At 43.6% G+C, this 19,565-nt stretch overlaps 1 protein-coding gene across 5 annotated transcripts in view; it reads left to right on the top strand.

The window, feature by feature from the left end:
• LOC119161454 (protein FAM13A) overlaps nt 1-19,565 on the top strand; it is a 196,345-nt gene that overhangs the window by 154,413 nt on the left and 22,367 nt on the right. For all 5 annotated transcript variants that reach the window (XM_037413930.2, XM_037413933.2, XM_037413934.2 and 2 more), the window contains 13 exons: nt 72-246; nt 3,657-3,754; nt 4,602-4,654; nt 7,483-7,685; nt 9,592-9,765; nt 12,277-12,502; nt 13,399-13,489; nt 13,615-13,671; nt 16,299-16,361; nt 16,753-16,814; nt 17,156-17,214; nt 18,185-18,266; nt 19,023-19,219. In XM_037413930.2, coding sequence (XP_037269827.2) covers nt 72-246; nt 3,657-3,754; nt 4,602-4,654; nt 7,483-7,685; nt 9,592-9,765; nt 12,277-12,502; nt 13,399-13,489; nt 13,615-13,671; nt 16,299-16,361; nt 16,753-16,814; nt 17,156-17,214; nt 18,185-18,266; nt 19,023-19,219 — 1,540 coding nt within the window. The remainder of the gene's footprint in view (nt 1-71; nt 247-3,656; nt 3,755-4,601; nt 4,655-7,482; nt 7,686-9,591; nt 9,766-12,276; nt 12,503-13,398; nt 13,490-13,614; nt 13,672-16,298; nt 16,362-16,752; nt 16,815-17,155; nt 17,215-18,184; nt 18,267-19,022; nt 19,220-19,565) is intronic.

Here is a 19,565-nt window from a genome sequence, read left to right as displayed (position 1 = left end):
CCATGCGTCTATTTTGATGCTTGAAGCAGCAAAATATCATTGTATTTTGCATGTTTCCTTTTGCTGACTAGGTTCAGTGAAGATCTGCAGGGCTTGAAGGAGCAGGCTGTCACCAACCAGGTGGTGACATACTTCATTGACCACTATAATTCGATCTTCGAAAGTGATGCGGAGCTCTCGTGTACAGCCGATGCTACCATGAATATTCAAAGTGCCAGCACCAGTAGCAAATGCAGCGGAAGGATGGTGAGTCTATTATGAGCCTGTGAATGTTTTATAGTGCATCAATGATCTGAGAAAACTTGGAATTCGTTGCAGCATGTGTAAGAGTTCTTACACATGCTGCAATGAACTGCAATGAAATGTGCAGCCGTCTGTACAGTGGACACGTGCTGGACTGTAACCCTGAGGGTGCATGCAGGTTCTCATGCATGCTGACATTACCAGGCCACAAGAAAGCTCAGTTTTGTTTCTTGTTGGAACTCGTGTTTTCCAAGTGTACTGGGTGCACGGACATAATTTTGTGTAGGAAAGGTCTGGCCTAACTAAAAAATAACTAGGGGTGTGCGAATATTCGAAAGTTTCGAATATTCGTCGAATATTAAATTCGCACTAGTCGTATTCGGTTCGAAAAAAGTGTATTTGAAAAGTTCGAATATTCGAATCACTTCGAATATTCGACAATATGGCATATTTGATTGGATTATCATGCGGTAAATAACTCTTCTTTAATATTTCCGCTGGGTTCAGAGATATTAAAACGTTGCCCAGAGGGGCGATAAGCGTCAGAAGTGCATGGAGGCACTATGTCAGCCAGCGACGGTCAACAATCAGCAGCAAAGTTGAAAGACCTTTCAGTTTTATATATCTGTATATGCATATAAATATTTTTTGTGCTGGCCACCAGAGCGCATGAGTAGTGGTAGTGCGCCATGTAGTGCACAGTGCTACGTTAGTAGGGTCAGCGGCGTTGGCTAGTGCTGTCAGCCGCTACGATCAGTTCTGCTAGCTTGTGTGCGGTGCACATGGTGCGGTTTTGACGCGAGCCTTTGTAACCTGTGATGGACTCGCGTCGTTAATAAGTGCCATGGCAGATAGCAGAGGTTATGACTACCCGCCTGCGCAACGGAGGAATAATCAAGACACGGTGCCAAAACGAAGGGAAAGAAGCGCTTTCTGGAAGCACTTTGTGAAGACATCGTCGTCGTTGGCGCAGTGCAAGACATGCGGCGCAACACTTAAAATGCCGACGGGTATGACTAGTCCTTTTGTTAACCATCTAAACCAGCACCCAACCGCGATGAAGGAGTACCGGATGACTGCAGCAGGTGCGCCAGAGAAAGACCAGTCAATGATATTTGATTTTGTGCACCGTACTGACCCTTTGTCAGAAAAGAAAACTCACGCACTCAATGCCAAGGTGGCTGCCATGGTAGCGCTTGATTTGCAACCATATAGTTTTGTTGAAGACCGCGGATTTAAGGAACTCGTGGCAGAGGCTGTGCCTAACTATCGCCTACCGTCGCGCACCACGCTTTCACGTACCCTTGTTCTGCGCTTGTTTGATGACACACGGAAGAAAGTGAAGGACGAGCTCAGCAGTGCTTTTGAAGGGGGAACATCTGCAGTCACCTTTACCAGCGACATGTGGACATCACGCGCCAACGAAAGTTATGTGAGCTTCACTTGCCACCTTCTCACTCCAAGTTTTAGGATGAAGCGGTTCACGCTTAACACTCGCCACATGGAACTTGTTAGCCACTCCGCCGAAAACATTGCGCAAATGCTTGTCGAGATGTGCGCGGAATGGGAAATACCGGATGGCTGCCGCAAATACATCGTCACAGATAACGGATGCAACACTCCTGTGGACTGAGCGTGCGTGTTTCGCCCACACCCTGCAGCTAGCAATTCACGATGAAATCTCCAACACACCGTCAATTGACCGTCTGTGCAAGAAAGCGAGGCACATCGTGGGCCACTATAAGCACAGCTCGTCTGCGCAAAAGAGATTAGATGAGTACCAGAAGAAGATGGGCAAGGATCCGCTTCGTCTGGTGCAAGATGTAGATACGAGGTGGAACAGCCAATACCTAATGCTGTCCCGCCTTTTGGACTTGAAGGAGGCTGTCTCTGTTGAGCTGGCAACGTCAAGTAGCAGCATTGATGGTCTCTGCTCAGCAGAATGGAAAGAGGCTCTTGAATATCTGGATGCACTGAAGCCCTTATATGATGCAACTGTGATAACTAGTGCAGACAAATACCCATCACTTTCCACTCAGATACCAGTTATTTTTGGTATGCTAAGTTGTCTCAGCAACTTTAGCGGCACAACAGGCTTTCATAAGGAACTGGCAAGGTCTCTCAATACCAGATTCCCCTTATATACCGAGGACAAAGAAGCATGCTTGGCTATGTTTTTGGACCCACGCTTCAAGTCAACGGTATTCAGAAACAACAAACAAAAGTTGGTGTGGCTAAAAGATCTGGTGCTTCAGGATGTTGCCCTATGCCCTGCTGTGGAAGTCGTGCAGCCAGCAGCAAAAGTGCAGGAGCCACAACAGTGTGTGCAGCCATCCTCTGATGTTTGGAGTGCATTTGATAATCTTGCAAATAGTCAAGTAGCAAGTACACCACTGTCTACTTCAGAATGGGAAATTAAAGCGTATTCTGAAGAAGCCCTACTGAAGAAAGACAGTGACCCATGTGACTGGTGGCGGGCTGTGGGCACCTTCAGATATCCCAGCCTGGCAAAGCTTTGCCCCAAGTACTTGCCCATACCAGCCACTTCAGTTCCAAGCGAGCGTGCCTTTTCAGTGGCAGGGGAGGTTGTCTCTGTTCGGAGGGAGCACCTCCTGCCTGATCATGTGGAGCAACTCATATTCCTCCATGATAATATGTAGTCATTATGTTTCATGATAATAGCTAGTCATTACTTGCATTGTGTTCCAAATAACAGTGTATGTTGTGTTAACAGACAGGCTGTTGTGTATTTTTTTAGATAAATACATCTTAAATTATTGTTACTGTAGAGGCATTTGTCCTTTGATATTCGATATTCGATTCGATATTCGAACATGAATATTCGTATTCGATTCGTATTTGAAAAATTTCATATTCGCACACCCCTACAAATAACTAAATTGCAGCTTGCTTCACATCAACAGTTCAGACTGCAAATATGTTTTTTAACTTTGTCAGCACAAGCTGTGTGACATGCTTGCTTTCCCTTCGTACTTCAGAAGTTTTCCTACCCCTTTCTCGCCTTGAAGATTTAGGCACCTCCTGCCAACAAAAAGAATCTTATTTTAGGACAAAATGCCATTATAATCTTGGCCAAGTATGAGCATTTTGCCCTCACATGTCGCAAGAATCCCACAGAACTGTGCACGTACGTTCTTGGCTAGAATACAGGCTGTCAAAGTTGATGACACTACGCAGTGATTCGAACATCCTTATGTGGTGGTAGCAGATTGGGGTCGTGTATTTCTAACATAGCTACCAATATTCCAAAAGCTCATTTAAAAAGAGGTACAAAGAGCTGCAGCAATTTTCAGATGTAAATATGGGGGGTGTGGCTTTAACAAATTGCACGCTTTGGAAAAAATTTTTATACCACCAACATAAACCTATGTGGTTTCATTTCATGTTCACAGATGCAGCCTCTTACTGTTGTTATTCCTCCATTGGATGAAGCCATGTTGGCGCTGAAACAGGATACGCTTAGTGCAGTGCCGACGCTCATGATTGACAGGTGGGTGTCGTGTACCAGTCTGTGATCATGTTAGTGATGGTAACCTTGTTTGTTCAAATGTCTAATATCAAAAGTGCTAGTTCCATCAATATGAAAACTTTCCTGGAAAATATAAAACGAAGGAAAGAAACGAGGAGGTTCGAGAATTCAAAAGAATGTTCTTTTTGTTTTCGGTCTGCTGCCTGATTATTCAGAGTTCATTGATGGTATAGGTTTCTTGATTTCTTGGTGCATGCTTTCATTGTAGACTTGCAATGTACATTAACTTATATCTGTATTCAGAGGGAAATCAAAGATTTGGGGACTTCTTGACAACCTGTCACGAGCACATTTATGTATGTTGCCACATTTTGTGTGATTTATTTTGGTTTCTTTTCTTGGTTGTGAAATAGTTAGTGCCAGATCTGCCTAACTTCACAAAAAAACTTTTCTGTTCACTTTCCTTTGAAAGTAACCTTCTTTATTTATTTTTTATATGAAGTGTTTTTTAAATTTCTTGCTTTCTGCTTTTTTAGTTATGAGCGAAAAATGGGGGGGAGGTTATCTCGTGTAGACATATGTGTGGTAGGAACTGGTAAGTTTGAATTTTAGTTCGTTTATTTCCTGCTAGTAAAACCTAGTATCATTTAAGAAAGCCATTTCTACCTGGAAAATTCAATTTCTATCAAGTTATAGGGAAATGCAAGCTGTAAGCAACACTCTAAACTTGAATAAAAAAAACTGGCTTCTATGAAGTCGCTTTTGAATCTCCTGTTGCCATAGACGGTCTTGTGAATACATGTTTACATGCATTGTAGCTATATTGTCACTAACTGTGTAACCATTAATACTTGTTGCTTTCCTTCAGTTTGATTGATGACCGCTGCAACCAGGCCATCATGTACAGGGCAGCCAAAGAAGGTAGGTGCTGTGTTGAGCTTTGTGCATGGCTTAGTTTAGGAAGCAGATTGAACTTGAATCGGCTACAATAAATGCAGCATTAGTGCAAGTGACTTGTTAGCGAAAGTAGAAATTTCAGTGGTTGCTATTCAACTGCTGCTTTCCTGCTACTTTGTAAGAATGTTATCTTGCAAATAAGTAAGCTTGGGCCACCTCGATGACTGTCTTTAAGCATTCATTTATAGGGAGTATGGTAGCAAAATACATTCAATATCTATATACAGTAAAACCGCATTGATTTGGACTACACGGGACCGCAGAAAATGTCCGAATTAACCGAGGATACGAATTATCGTGAGTATGAACAAAATACTTAAATAAATGTCTCCTACACCAACAGACTATTATTTCTTAAAAAAGTCTGTGATCGCGGTTTGCTTCACGGACGCAATGTGGGACGAAGTCACAATTTTGCAAAGTTTCTGCAGGTGGCTTAGTCCGCGCACACTGTCCGAGAAAAGCATGCATATGTCCTACAAAATGGCCAACGCATGCGCAGCCTCCGTCATTGTGTTGCGTGGATGCTCGTCAGCATCACTGACGTCCTCATCAGCCGATTCCTCTTTGCCATCTAAGACTTCAGCGACGATATTGCTGTCGGTCACTGTGCTGGCCACGGCAACATCGCTGTCAATTGCGAAGTAATCGCCAAGGGGCACATCAGCTGGCATGATGCTCACATAGCGGCCGTCCTGCTCTTCGCCGGTTTCCTCATCGGCCATCACAACCAGATCAGCAGCGTCGTGCACGAAGCTGCTATGCTTAAAGCAGTTTGCGACTACTGCATGCGATGTGTTGTTCCACACCTATGTCAGCATGTGAATTGCACTTAGCAGGCTTATTTCGTACTGCTTGTCTGACTCCATGAAGAGCAACGTCCGCTCGAGTACCTGCCATCGATTGCGGCTTTTCACGAACTGTACGATTTGCTGGTCCATCGGCTGCAGGGAAGCAGTTATGTTTGGAGGCAGGAATAGCAGTTCAATCTTCTCGAGCTTGGAAACCTTCGTGTGTGCACTACAGTTGTCTAGCACGAACAACACCTTTCGAGCCTTGGCCGCGAAGCGGCAATTGAGCTGACACAGTCATTCAAGCCTTTCTGTTGAACTGGTAGTCGACAGGCAGCTGCTTAATATTCTTAAAACATCTTGGCTTCACAGCCTTCCCGATCACCAGCAGTGGCAGCCGCTCTGTGCCGGCCATGTTAGCAGCCAGAAGAACTGTCACGCGCTCTTTACTTCATTTTCCACCGACGCACGGGTCCGCCTTAAACTCGATTGTTTTGTCAGGCAGAGCCTTATAGAACAGTGCTGTCTTATCAGCGTTGAAAATGTTGCATGGCTCCTACGTAGAAAGGCGTGCAGATAGTCCAGACCGCCAGTCCTGCACAACACTTTCGTCAACCGCATCTCTTTCACCACACACGTTGCGGAACACCAGCCCGTGTTGCTTCTTGAAGCGGTTGAACCAGCCTTCCGACGCACTGAAGGAATCAATTTTCATAGTCACTGTGAACTTCTTTGCTCATGCGCAGATAAAGGGGCCGCTCAAGGGCAAATGCGCATCGTGCGAAACGGCAATCCAGCACGACAGGGCTTCTTCTAGCTTGGGATGCACTGCCCGAAGCCTGTTTCTTTGGTCGCCAAACATGCCCCCTCATACGCTTGCATAATCTGCTCTTCGTTCTTTACGTAATGGCTCAGCGTGCTTATCTTCACATTGAACTTTTCCACCACTTCTTTTCGAGATGCTCCCACTTGCAATGCCTTCATTATTTTCACATTCGCAGCCAAATCCTTTGCTTCGTACTTCGCCCTCTTTGCTGCGGGAGTTGGGGCAATTGGGGCCGCAGGAGACGGAGAAGAAGCCATCCCGGCATCACTCGCATTGTGGTCACGTGCCCGCGCGCACGAAGTAGACAACACAAACACACACACACACATACACCCACAAAAAATGCACAGTGATAAAAACGAAATAAAAACCGGCAAACTTTTGAAAAAACAGCAAACAGTAAGACCGTAGATGGCATTGATCACGTACAGATAAATAATTTAAAGCACACTAGAGGTGAGCAATCCACCTCATCCATCCCGCAAACGTGTTCTACATGTAAGAAAAAAGGAAAGGCAAATCTGTAGGTTGCCTGCTGATAACAGTAGCGATGCACTGCCTTCCATTTTGGTTGTTTAGACCACCATGTGTGTGTGGTTTTTTTTTTTTTTTTTTTTTTTAGAGCCTCCGAGATGTACAACCCATGGACAAAGTTTTGAATCTCAGAGGCCGCAATCAGATCCCAAAGTTGTTTAAGGGCCCCGCGATTTCGCCGACAGAATCCGCTGCTGCTTCCCCGTTGTGACTCAACCGCAGTCAGGCGTTGAAATCAACCAAAGCGCGGCCGAATTTGTCTGAATTAATGAGAGTTTTCAGTCATAGAACAAGGTTCATGTTGGACGGGACCAGATGCCGTGGCCGAATTAACCTGAATTCTGAATTAACAGAGGTCAAATTAACAAGATTGTACTGTACCGAATTCAAATATAACTAGCTATTAGTTATAACAAAGTAAGTGACCAATAGCTTTGCTATATATACAGTTACAAATAACTGTTTATAATAAATTTTTGGATAAAACTTTAAGTATTTTCATGGTAGAAACGAATTTGTCACAATGAGGTTTGAGTGTAAAATAACCTTGTGACCACTTGGTGGCATGTCCTAACTTTTTTCATTGCAGCCCCGGTCTCCCTGTGTGTTTCTGAATTCCCCCGCTGTTTGTCCATTCCCAGGAAGCTCAAGTGGAGCTGCCATACCAGGTCGCAGCTGTAAGCGCAAGGAGCGCAGGATCTCTGGCGAAGACACTCCAGCCCCACGATCAAGCTCTGAGGAGAGGCCAGCCACTGGCCTCCGTGTGGAGCCAGAATTGGCATCTCGTCGATGCAGCAGCCATGAGGAAGTAACAACACTGGAAGCGGTGCACGGATACTCTCCTGTGAGTGCGATGGCCATGTGTGTAACTGACCAAACGTACAAGGAATGAGAGTGCGTCAGGCTGCCTGACCCGCAGCTTTTTCTTTTCAACTCTCCCTTGTACAGTGATATGCAAATAAGCTGACAAAGGTGTAGTCGCAGTATACAGTAAAACTTTGTTAATAAGAAGTCACTGGGACTGTGAAAAATCTTCGAATTAGGTGGGTTTTCGAATTAATTAAACATAAATAGTGGGATGCAAGAAACTTTGAATTATTGAAAGTAATCAAGGTAATCTTTTGCTGTGCTTGCTAGTTCGCAGCTCCAAGGATTACGTTCTCCTTCAATGCCAGGGCCCAATTTCGCCGGGTGAACGGCGGGCATCACTGCTACCAGCGGGGGTGGGTGGGGAGAGAGTCTCATGATCAGCTAAAATGTGCTTTTGCGGAAAAGACGTGCTTCACTGCAACACAGTGGTGACACGCGGGCAGTATGGCACTTGCTTCTCGCAGCGTCAGCGCATCATGGTGCGACCTTTGTTCATGCTTTCTTGTAAAATAAAGCACTTAATATTGGCCAGTGTGACAAATTTGATATGTGTTTTAGTTGAAAAACATGATGACTGAAATTTTCTATCTGAGTTTTCGAAGTAGGCGTTACAGACAGGCACTCCACCAGCAGTGCAAGTGCGCGAATTGCTAAAACAACTGCCAATGGGAAGTTTGCATACATCGTGAATTGCATCAGGTTCGTGAATTGCATCAGGTTGACCTATGGTAACTGTGTTATATTCTTAGAAAGAATGGATGAATCATGATGAGTTGACGTTGCGAAAAGCATGCGACGCGCTGCGTGCGTGTCACCGCTGTAGTGCAGTGAAGCGTTTTGTTTTATGCAAGTGTACACTCTAATTATTCACAAGACCGCCCTCCCCCCCTTTTTTTTTTGCCGCTGGCAGAAGTGTGGCTGGGGTGCTTCATCTGTCACTCATTAGTATCTCTACACTGCACTGTCTTGTGGTTCCTAAGGGCTGCCATTTCTGGGGCATAGTGGTGAAATCGGGATCTGAAATGGGCACATGGCACACAAAGTTTTCGAATTAACCGGACTGGTGTTGACCGCTGTTTCAAATTATCTGCTCAAACTTATATTGAAAACTACGGGGCTGCAGAAATCCTTCAAATTAAGTGGAATTTCAAAATAACCGAGTTCAAATTAGTGAGGTTTTTGCTGTATTATGCATGTTCTTCAACTCTGTAGGCTCATTGACCACATGAGGAAATGTGAGCTTGAGCTTGAAGGAATAAAAAAATGGTGCTTCACCTAAAATCTACTGGCACTGAACTACCAGAGCATGCGGAGCTAATGGGAATGTACAATTGCACATCATACTTAATCCTAGCACACTTCAAGAATCTTGTTGCTTTCTTGTGGAAGATTCTGGAGATTGCTTGGGCAGATTAAATGTGCTAGCTTAATGGGTCTTCCTTCCTAAACATTTGGTGTTTGCTCTTAGCCTGGATTTGTTTTGAGCTGGTATAAACAAGTCTTTATTAATTGGATCTTGACTGGTGTTGCATACTTGAAATGTGTTTGTGTGAGACCTCTGTAGACTGATACACAATTGTACTGTTACAGTATATGACCAACAGCTACATGTTTAAAAACAAACTTGTTTCACGTTATTGCACCTCTTGGATGAAGGAGAGTCATGCTTAATGTGACTGCTTTCAATTTATGGCTTTAATAGTAGACTGGAAGTATTATTTATGTGCATTTTTTTTTTACACATGTTATATTGCCAACAAACATTGCCTGCTGCATTGTAATTTGCAAACATACTGCAGTTTTGGTCGTTTCCCACTACTTCTCATAATGCGATGATTTGTTTGTCGTCATAATGACTAATCACAATTACCTGACTGCAGATGGCATCTGGGAACAATGGTCAAGCTGGGGTGTCTGGGGATGACTCAAATCGCGACTTGAGTCCACACCCACCGCAACCCAAGAGGCGTGAAATCGAGACGCCATCCAGCCCTTGCCCAGAGAGCTCACAAGAGTGGCACGAGGCCTGCCGGAATGCAGAACGACCTAAACCGGTCAGTGACAAGGGTGTTCTGCTTTCTGGGAATATCGTGCTGTGTGCCACACTTACATTGTACTTGTTGTGCAAAGTAAGTCTTTGTTTGAATGTGTGATTGCAATTTTGCATGTTTACACTCGCTTGCTTGTAGTTGTTTTTAAAACAGTGACATGTTAGAAACATTTTATTGTAAACGGTTTATTGTCTGTCATTTATTCTCACATTTATTAGAACTAGGTCACTAAGAATGGATGTTAATGTAAAATGTTGCTGAGCATGTACATCTGCCATCATGCCACTACGGGTTGTGGAGGTCTGGTTGTTAAGAATGCATTAAGCTTTCCTCCTTTTACAATCTTCGTTTCGCATTCTGTGATGGTGGTGTGTCGGGAAATTCACTGTAACAAAAAATGAAAATGCTTGTCCATAAGCTTTGCCTGGCTCTTCTTTCATGAAAATACTGCTTATATTTTATGTATTGTAAGGCATTCAACGTGGCAGTGATAGGCAGGTACCGTATAAACTGGAATATAAGTCGAGATATTTTCAATAAAATAATAAGCTAATGCCCTCGTCTTATATAGCGGCGTCTAGCCGAAAGTGCGACGCTGTCTGGCAACATATGGCTTGCATGCGCTTGTCAAGCCAGACGCGGCCATATCTGCATCCAAATCCAATCGCAGCCTGTTTTCTTTGTGTTCGTGATTTGCTTCTGATCTGTTCTGAGTTTTCGCTCCGCTTGACATTGCGCTGCATTTTTAGTGGCCTTTTTTTTTTCGTTCACTGAATATGTCAATCGGTGCGAGGAGGCAGTACTCAGCTGCGTTTAAACTAGATGTTGTTGAGTTCGCAGAAGCGAACGGGAATATGGCTGCTCAGCGCCGCTTTGGTGTATCGGAAAAAAGCGTGCGCTATTGGAGGGTGCAGAAAGGGAAGCTGCAGATGTTCAATCCTCGAAAAATGTCGTTTCGTGGACGAAATGCCGTTCATCCGCAGCTGGAGGATAAGCTAGCGGACTTTGTGCGGGAAGTTCGTGCGCGCTTGCTGCCAGTGACCGTGGATACCATTCGCAAGAAAGCTGTGGAACTCACTCGGGAAGCTTGGCTCACGAGAGAAGAGTTTCGTGCACCGAACTCTTGGGTGCGTCGATTTATGGGACGCAAAGGATTTTCTCTCCGGCGGCGCACATCCATCTGTCAAAAGTTGCCGGAGGAGTTCGAGGACAACCTCATAAACTTTCAGCGCTTCGTAAACCGGCTTCGGGAGCAGAACGACTACATGATGGGGCAGATTGGCAACGCCAATGAGACCCCCGTGTGGTTTGACATGCCTTCGTCGACCACGATCGCGCAGCGCGGCGCCAAGGATGTGAAGCTGCTGTCCACTGGCAACGAGCACTCGCGCTTCACCATCATGCTGGCATGCACGGCAGATGGTAGAAAGCTTCCGCCCTTCGTCATTTTTAAACGCAAGACAATGCCGAAGGAAGTGTTCCCGCCCGGTGTTGTAGTTCGCGTCAACAAAAAGGGATACATGGACGAGGCCATGATGCACGAATGGATACGAGTGGTGTGGAACTGTCGGCCAGGTGCACTGCTGCGTCTTCGCAGCATGCTGGTGTTGGATGCGTTTCGTGGCCACTTAACCGATGCAGTGAAACACGCACTCGGTGACGGGAAAACGGACCTTGCCGTGATACCAGGTGGTATGACGTCCACCCTCCAGCCGCTCGACGTTGTACTAAACAAGCCGTTCAAAGACCGAGTGCGGCTGGAATACCAAGAGTGGATGTCCGGCGACAACCCCAAGACACCGACGGGCCGCCTACAGAGGCCTCCGCTTGCGACTGTTTGTGGCTGGGTGCTTTTCGCCTGGCGCTCCTTGCCAGATCCCTTGGTGGAAAATTCTTTCAAGAAATGTTGCATCAGCAACTCGCTGGATGGCACTGAAGACGATGCACTGTGGGAGGCGGCCAGCGACAAACTCTCGTCTTCAGAAGACAGTGGTGCTTCGTCGGACGAATAGGAGCAGTTGCGATGGTGGTAGAAGGGAGCTCCGACGATCCTGATGTGGTGCGCCCAATTCGCAAATAAATGTGGTTCGGCAGTTTTTGGGTTGTTTTCCTTTTTTTTCTTTTTCGGTAACCTGAACTTGGGGGGTCGACCTATATTCCCACTCTACCTATAGTCCGGTTTATATGGTACGTCGTTAGATCGCTCGATAGACTACTCACAGAAAAGTACTGTTGTACCAGATAACGTACTTGAAATGTGTTTCAAGTACATTGGTATCAAGCTCTTAGTGAAATTGGCTGTGTAGAAGCTTTTGGCAGCATCACTGCGCTTTTTCTTTGTGTCGTTAAGTACTGTTGTACCAGATGAACAACGTACTTGAAATGTGTTTCAAGTACATAGGTGTCAAGCTCTTAGTGACATTGGCTGTGTAGAAGCTTTTGGCAGCGTCACTGTGCTTTTTCTTTGTGTCGTGCTCTTAGGGGTCCCTAATGCAATGTCTTCTGTACGTGCAGCTGCTTTTGCAAGATGTTCGATACCAGAGCACACGAGCCGAGGCAGCTGAAGAGGGCTCTGCAGACCGCCCCATGGCGGACATTGATGAGCCCTATCATCCACCATGTGGTGGGCGGGAGGTTAATGGAGGCCCAGAGGAAGCAGATGGCTCAGTACCGAACACCCCCAGCACTCTGAGCAAAGACAGCATCCCACCGCTGGACCTCAACAGCTTCCGTGAAGAAGGTCAGCATTTTATATTAGTTTGATTACTAAAAGCTTATTGGCCTTAATTCTAAAGTTTCTTATTATTTTTATGGCATAAAGTTCACTGCCAGTGTTATGGTTAAGCATGCAGGGCAGTTGCATTCAACTGGGGCTACACACGTTTTATTTCACTTAAAGTTGGAGCATACTTAAAAATGCATGCAGATTAGGCTACTAAACATTAGGGTTTTTTCATCATAAATAAAAGTACAACAGAAAGGGCAAATAGAATGTTAATACAGACCTAGTATTATTTCTAATGGCAAAATTAGGATGTACCTGAAGGGATGTGGAATGTGCTAGCTTACTCTAAGGACTTATAATCTTGAACTAAAGGCTGGATTATACAGTTCAACCCCTTTCTAAGAGACATGCACCAGGGAGCCATTCTTGTCTTTTATATGAGGTGTCTCTTATAAGCATGTACCACATATGCATTTTCTTATGAACACCTCTATTTCAATGAAGGCATACTGGTGTCTCTTATACTAATTTCTTTCTTACAACAGTGTCTCTTATAAAGGCATTCATCTGTATGTAAAATGTATTGCAAATGCTCTTGCAGACTCAAAGGTTTTACTACAGAACATTCAAACAGGGGTAGTGTTGGGTATGCAACTCAAGTAGACAATACACAGTTTAAAAAAGTGCACAACAGTTTCTTCCCAATTTTTTAGTGAATAATTAAGTGATTGTATCTTGTAAGCGCAGGGTAACTTTAAGTTTACTATATGAACACAGAGTCTGTAGACATTCTGCCACATACTCAGTATGCTCTCACATTTGAAATCTCGCATTGCTTGCAACCTATTTTATGTGTGCCTTATCTTATTTCACTTCAAAGTGCTCATTGTATGCACCTGTTCCTGTTGTAGAACCTGTTCTGTCCGAACATCGGTTTAGCTGGCCCATGGTTCAGGCCCTCGTTGATGAAGAGCCAGTAATGCCATATCTCCAGAAAGCAAAGTGAGTCTCCAATTTTTCCTTCTTTCCCTCTTTTGTTTCACCCCTTAAAATTTTTTTTTTGATTTTGTGATTTCTCTCAATGTTCTGGTGCATTCTAAAAGTGGCATTGTTGTGTGTTTTTTCAGTTCTTACGAGGCTCCATTGTCACCCAGTGCTTACAGGAGCTACCTGTCTCATAGAAGGTTAGTGATCCCAATCATTAGATGTCACTGATGGATTACTCATACTTTAACACTGTTTACTTGTTCTTGTCAAATGGAATGACATAAACATATTCACTATCCTGTTTCTTTCTCTGGTTGCTCTGTAAACTTGGTGCATCGATTACAAAATGTTAGCGCTCTAATGATGTGAGAAGGGCAGTGACTGACATGTTTTACTGCTGGTAGAGGCTACATACTTGTGTACGTAAAAACTAGTGCCACTCAACTTATATGGCAGAAATCTTTGCGCTTGCATTTGATGGCATGTTTGCATTATGTGATGAATTTGCCTGAATTCGTCAATTTTGCTGAATTCATACAGCTGTCATATTTCAGTAAGCGATTTCATCTACTAAACAGTTTTTTTGATGGGGCACATCGTTAAAATGTTTCATACTTTCAACAGTACTGATGGATTTAAGCGCCAAAATTTAGGGCTAAACATTGCTCATACTTTGGTTTCCAGCATCTATCATTTGTGTAAATTTGACTGGAACACCTACATCAATATAGATATAAGCTTTAGGGGCCATATTTGCAGCAACAGGATGAAGCTGTTGTGAGCCATTTCTCATTGTGGTTATTATACTAAAAAATATGATGTCAGGTTCGAATCCGTGAGTACTGTACATTGCTTTTGCATGCTTTGAAGAGGTAGTAGGAAATAGGGAAACCAAATTGCGCAGGCTTGTGCGAATAGTAAAATTTAGGTTCGAAGCAAGTTTGAAGCAAGTAGTGATTTGGTCAAATAATTTCGAACTGAAATCGAATAATACTGTATCAACTCGCATAATGATCGCACTTTTTTTTTTTTTTTCAAAAAATTGACTCCAACTTCGGGATGCGATCATTACGCAGGGTAAGCTTTTTGTGAAAAAATATTCTGAGCACCAGAAACGCAAAAAAGTCACTAATAAGAATTCTTACGGTAGCTATCAATAACATAACCAAAAATAAATGTAAATTAAGGCTTACCTTTGTAATAAAATGCGCGCATTACGCAGGAGCTACACGCATGGCACACTGCTCTTTTATTTTTTACCTCTCTGACCCCCTAACGTTCATTCAGACTCCGAAGCCGCACTGGCGTCAGTGTCGTCACTGCACGATTCCCTGTTAGAACCGGCAGTGTCTTCACTGTCCCACAGAGGGTCATCTTCTGTTCTGTCGAGAGCGCAATGGAAATGTCGCATGAAGCGTGTCGTCCAGCCGGAACTGGCGCGGAAGTCCTTTGTGGCTATTTCCAGCCTCTGGGAAACTGTGCACGCCTGCGTCTGTATCATGTCTAATGACACTGCATAACCATCTTTGCGCATGTCCTTCACGTTTTCGAGGACTGCCTTTTCAATGTCAGGGAACTTGCCAGATTTGGGTCCGCGGAAGGCCCATCGCGTGCTGTCAGTAGCCATGAACATGTCGTGATGTTTTTTCCAATATCGGATCCGGATTTCGTTGACGCGGAAATGTTTGTCGGCAGCGCGGTTGCCGTCTTCTAGCGCGTAGTCAAGCGCCTTCGGCTTGAAGGCGGCAGTAAAGCTCGCATACTGCTCCATGGTGAAACCGCGCTTCAACCGACAATCACAAAGCACACACACAAAAAAAAAAAATGTGGTCTCGGGGAAAAAAAAAAAAAAAAAAAACCTTGGTGCGGGATGAACACAGGTTGACCAACAGGCGGCCGCCGTTGTAACAGTGCAGGATGTCAAAACAAACATGGCGGCTGACGGAGCTAAGCACTTTGTGGAGCGAAGCCACCGCATTTTTTTTCTTCTTTGCGTCAGTTATGGAAGTTGTGAGTACGTCACGCGCGTCAAAACAGTTTATTCCATCTAAATAAGGAATGCTTTCATTTAAATCAGTAAATTTACGACATTAGCATAGTGATGCCCGCTTTCAGATCACAGAAACAATGATAGGCGCGTTCAGCTAGACTTGGCACATGACATGTCGATGCGGCAAGTTCAGGGTGCGATCATTACGCGGAAAAAAAAAAAAGTCGAATTTAGATGACAAAATTTAGGGGTGCGATCATTACGCGAGTAAATACGGTATTCATTTCATATCATACTGAAAAATATGCATAGTTATCTTCACCTAACACACCTTCTCAATATTTTTTTTAATTGAAACAATGCTTTTGCAAATGCCACTTTTTGGTCCATAGGAAGTTTTAGAATTCACTATACTTAGAGCATTTATGCTTGTATAACAACAAGCTTTTAAACTTAAAAGTTGATGAATTGATGGGAGGGCAATATGCTCTTGAAATAGGGCTTCTCAGTAGTGCGGATTTCTCCTAGACAGGTGTTTTCATGGCTTAGCACTTCTTTACTGCAGTAAAAACTTTACAGGAGGTTACATGTGGTCAAAATACATTTATACGCTCATTTCGAATACTACAAAATTTTTGGTAACTTTAAATTTCAATTGAAGTGAGCACAAAGACTGTAATAACTTTTAATATTCCAAGCACTTGAATATTCGCACAAGCCTCAAGTTGGGCATTTGTAGTATCTGTGCAAGTCCAGCTGAGCAGTATTCAAATATCATATTGTATCACACAGCAACAATAAGCCTTATAAGTTTGTGCTTTTGTCGATTTGCAGCCTCCACCTGGATCCAAACCTGCCTCCATCTCCTCCTGTTGAGCAAGATGAGTTCCTGAAATCGTAAGCGTGCTTGTGTATATTCCATCATCTAGTAGAGTTTTTCATAGGGAGGAAGCTGCCTATCTTTTGTAGTTTCCCTGTGTCACTGCTCTGAATTCAGGGAATCGAATGGCCGTCATCTTCTAACAATTGATCCTAATGAAGGGAATTGCCGCTTTATATTTGGCGGGAGTTGGTACAGGGGGAAATTTTGTACCTTTTTCTCTCTCTCACAAATTGTACGATGCACTTTATTCAGATAATAGAGGAATAAACTACTTTAATGAAGAGAATAATTTCGGTGGCCAGAGTGTTGTGCGATTGTGGTCGTGTAGCCATTAGGGGGTTCGCACATTATTCATGCATTTTTTGCAAATCAGTGAGTACTATAGAAAATGGCTTCCAATTGCAGGAACTTTAAAGATGAAGAAGCCAGCCAAACAACTGTGAAGCAACTGTCCAAGAGAGTTCATGGTAAGTACAATATTAAACAAAGCCCCGCCGCTGTGGTCTAGTGGCTGAGGTACTCGGCTGCTGACCCGCATGTCGTGCCCGGCTGCGGCGGCTGCATTTTTGATGGAGGCGGAAATGCTGAGGCCCATGGGCTCAGATTTAGGTGTACGTTAAAGAACCCTAGGTGGTCGAAATTTCCGGAGCCCTCCACCACGGCGTCTCTCATAATCATATGGTGGTTTTGGGACGTTAAACCCCACATATCAATCAATCACTATTAAACTCAAACAGGCTCATCATACATATATACATTCATTCCATTGAAGGCATAGTGTATGACTTACTCTTAATTTGTTTTTCAGGGTTGAAGAAGAAAGTAAAGCAGTTTGAAGAAAATTTTGAGAAAGAACACGGATATAGGGTATGTATTGAAATATTTGCAAGCATTTCTAATAAAGTTAATTTTTTGGAAACGGGAAAGGAAAACAGAATAATGAAATAGCTTTTCATCAGGCAAATTGCAACATCGTACTGTCTGCTTACTTTTTCATTGCAGATCTTTGCTCGAAAGGTACTGCTACTGAGCCCCCAAAACATTAACTTTTGATTAGAAATATGTAAAAATGCTATAAAACTTAAGATATGGGCCATGTGCTGTGTCACTTTTTATGAAAGGGAACACGCGAGCGCATGGCCTGTGCTCTGTGGCGGCTTCCTACTGCATCATCGACCGAGAGCAAAAGAAAGTGCGTGTGCTTTTGGCGGGCCCATCTATTATCAAATGGAGCAGCAGGGTTATCTAGGAGAGGTTATACAATGGCCATGACTCGTTATTTTGTTTGGCAATAGATGATGCCAAATGCCGACGTGCTTCCTTTGGCTGTGGGTTGATGGGGCTGTAGGAAGCCACCGCAGAGCGCAGGCCATGCGCTCGGGTGTTTTCTTTTATAAAAATTTACAGTGTACTTTAGCAGGTAACAGCGTTGATTCCTCAGGAACACCACAAGCAAGCATACTGTTTTGCATCCTCAACTAGAATGGTCTACATCACGAAAAAATATAAATATAAGATTTGTGAAATGCATGCGCATAATCACTGCAAAAAATAGTGTTAACTATACGTTGAATGAGTGAAGTGGGTGGCACTGCTGTCGGTATGCATTTAAGTAATTTAATGAGAACTTAGAAGACAATAAATATGCAGATTTGTACTTTTCTTTACTGGATTCTGCCATAAGCTGCATGCAAACGAATGTCTCAGAACCATTAGCACGTGTATGACAATCGCAAACAAGCGTTAACATTTGGGCATATTAAGAAAAATTTTATGGAAATCGGCAGCTATGTTGAAGTCCTTCCCAATTTAATCATTCCTATTTGTTACTTTGCAGCCATCTCATGCAGAAAAGATGAACCATGCAGAAATGAAGAGGACCTTGCTAGAGCTGAACAAGCTGCGAAAGGATTTGAAGAGTGAGCAACGCTTGTTTCTGGTCACTGTTTGCATGCTACACCCATAAAGCAGTTCGCACTCTTTAAGGAAGGAGTCTTTTGTTGCACAACAATAATCGTTCATTGTCTCGAGTGCCTTTCCTTGCTTTAATGCCATGCACACAGCGCCATCGGGTCACAAGTGATTTGCATGCTATCGATGTTGACGCAGTATTCATTGACAGGTGACGAGCATTCAAGACAGAAAACTGATACAAGCCAGATGATGATAACCTATTGAGAGAGAAATCAGTATATTCCTAAAGGGTACAAATGTTTTAGAGCACAGGTACATAGCCTTAGGTGAATGAAAGAAATCTATTAGTGGCAGACTGTATACAGGAAATGTACAAAGTTTATAAGAATGAATGGGCTTATGCTTTGCATTTACGAGTGACGGTCTGATATGTATAACACTTACGATTAAAATTAACAAAGGAATAGGCACTATAGAATGTAAAAGCTTTATTTGAGGAAATTATCCATCACTGACCTGTGTGAAATCTCCTCATCAGTATATTACGTCAGGGAAGTTGTACTGCATTTTTTTATTTTAATCATCAGCCTTAAAGACATGTTTATTTGAAGAAGTGCATGTTTCATGTTCCTTTTATATATTTGTGAGCTCTGTGACTTGATAATTTGTATGTTGCTCATGTTCTTCTAGAATTGTGATGAGCCTTTTTCTTCTTATGGCTTCTCGAAAGACACCACTGGTCCGTTTTTTTTTTAACGCAGATGTAAAGGAGGAGAATAGCCTTCCGGAGCCTGCCTACCTGAGCTTCTCAACATGGGGTCGGGAATCACTCAGAGGGCTGTGTGATATGGACGATGGCTCAGCCAAGCCGACGCAAGTGATGGAGAGGGCGCTGAATGACACCCTCATGTCCCTGGCTGAAAAGCGCAGGGCTGCCCAGCGTCCAGACAGTGTGGATGTAAGCCCCTGTAATCAACCTTGGCTTGCCTAGCTGAATTGCACCACAGCACTTTATGTGTAAGAGTGCAGTAAATGTGCATATAATAATGTTACAAGCGCACAGAGAAACGAGCAGTTCAGAGTTACAGTAGACTCTCAGTAAATGAAAATCTGTTTACAGGAACTGCTGCTTAAGTGTAACAAATGCTTGTAACAAGATCGGTTTCGTTCTTGCATTGTGTGCTCCTATTCATCTCTCAGTAAATAGAATTCCTGTTGAACAGAACACATTTTACTGGTCCCTTCAGGTTGCGTTTATTGAGAGTCAACTGTATTCTCCGTGATCAGTATTACTACTTGCAGCT

The sequence above is a fragment of the Rhipicephalus microplus genome, chromosome X (assembly GCF_043290135.1).
Source record: "Rhipicephalus microplus isolate Deutch F79 chromosome X, USDA_Rmic, whole genome shotgun sequence".
NCBI classification, from domain to species: domain Eukaryota; kingdom Metazoa; phylum Arthropoda; class Arachnida; order Ixodida; family Ixodidae; genus Rhipicephalus; species Rhipicephalus microplus.
Note: the sequence above shows the minus strand (reverse complement) of the source record. Positions and strands in the feature narration are given on the sequence as shown.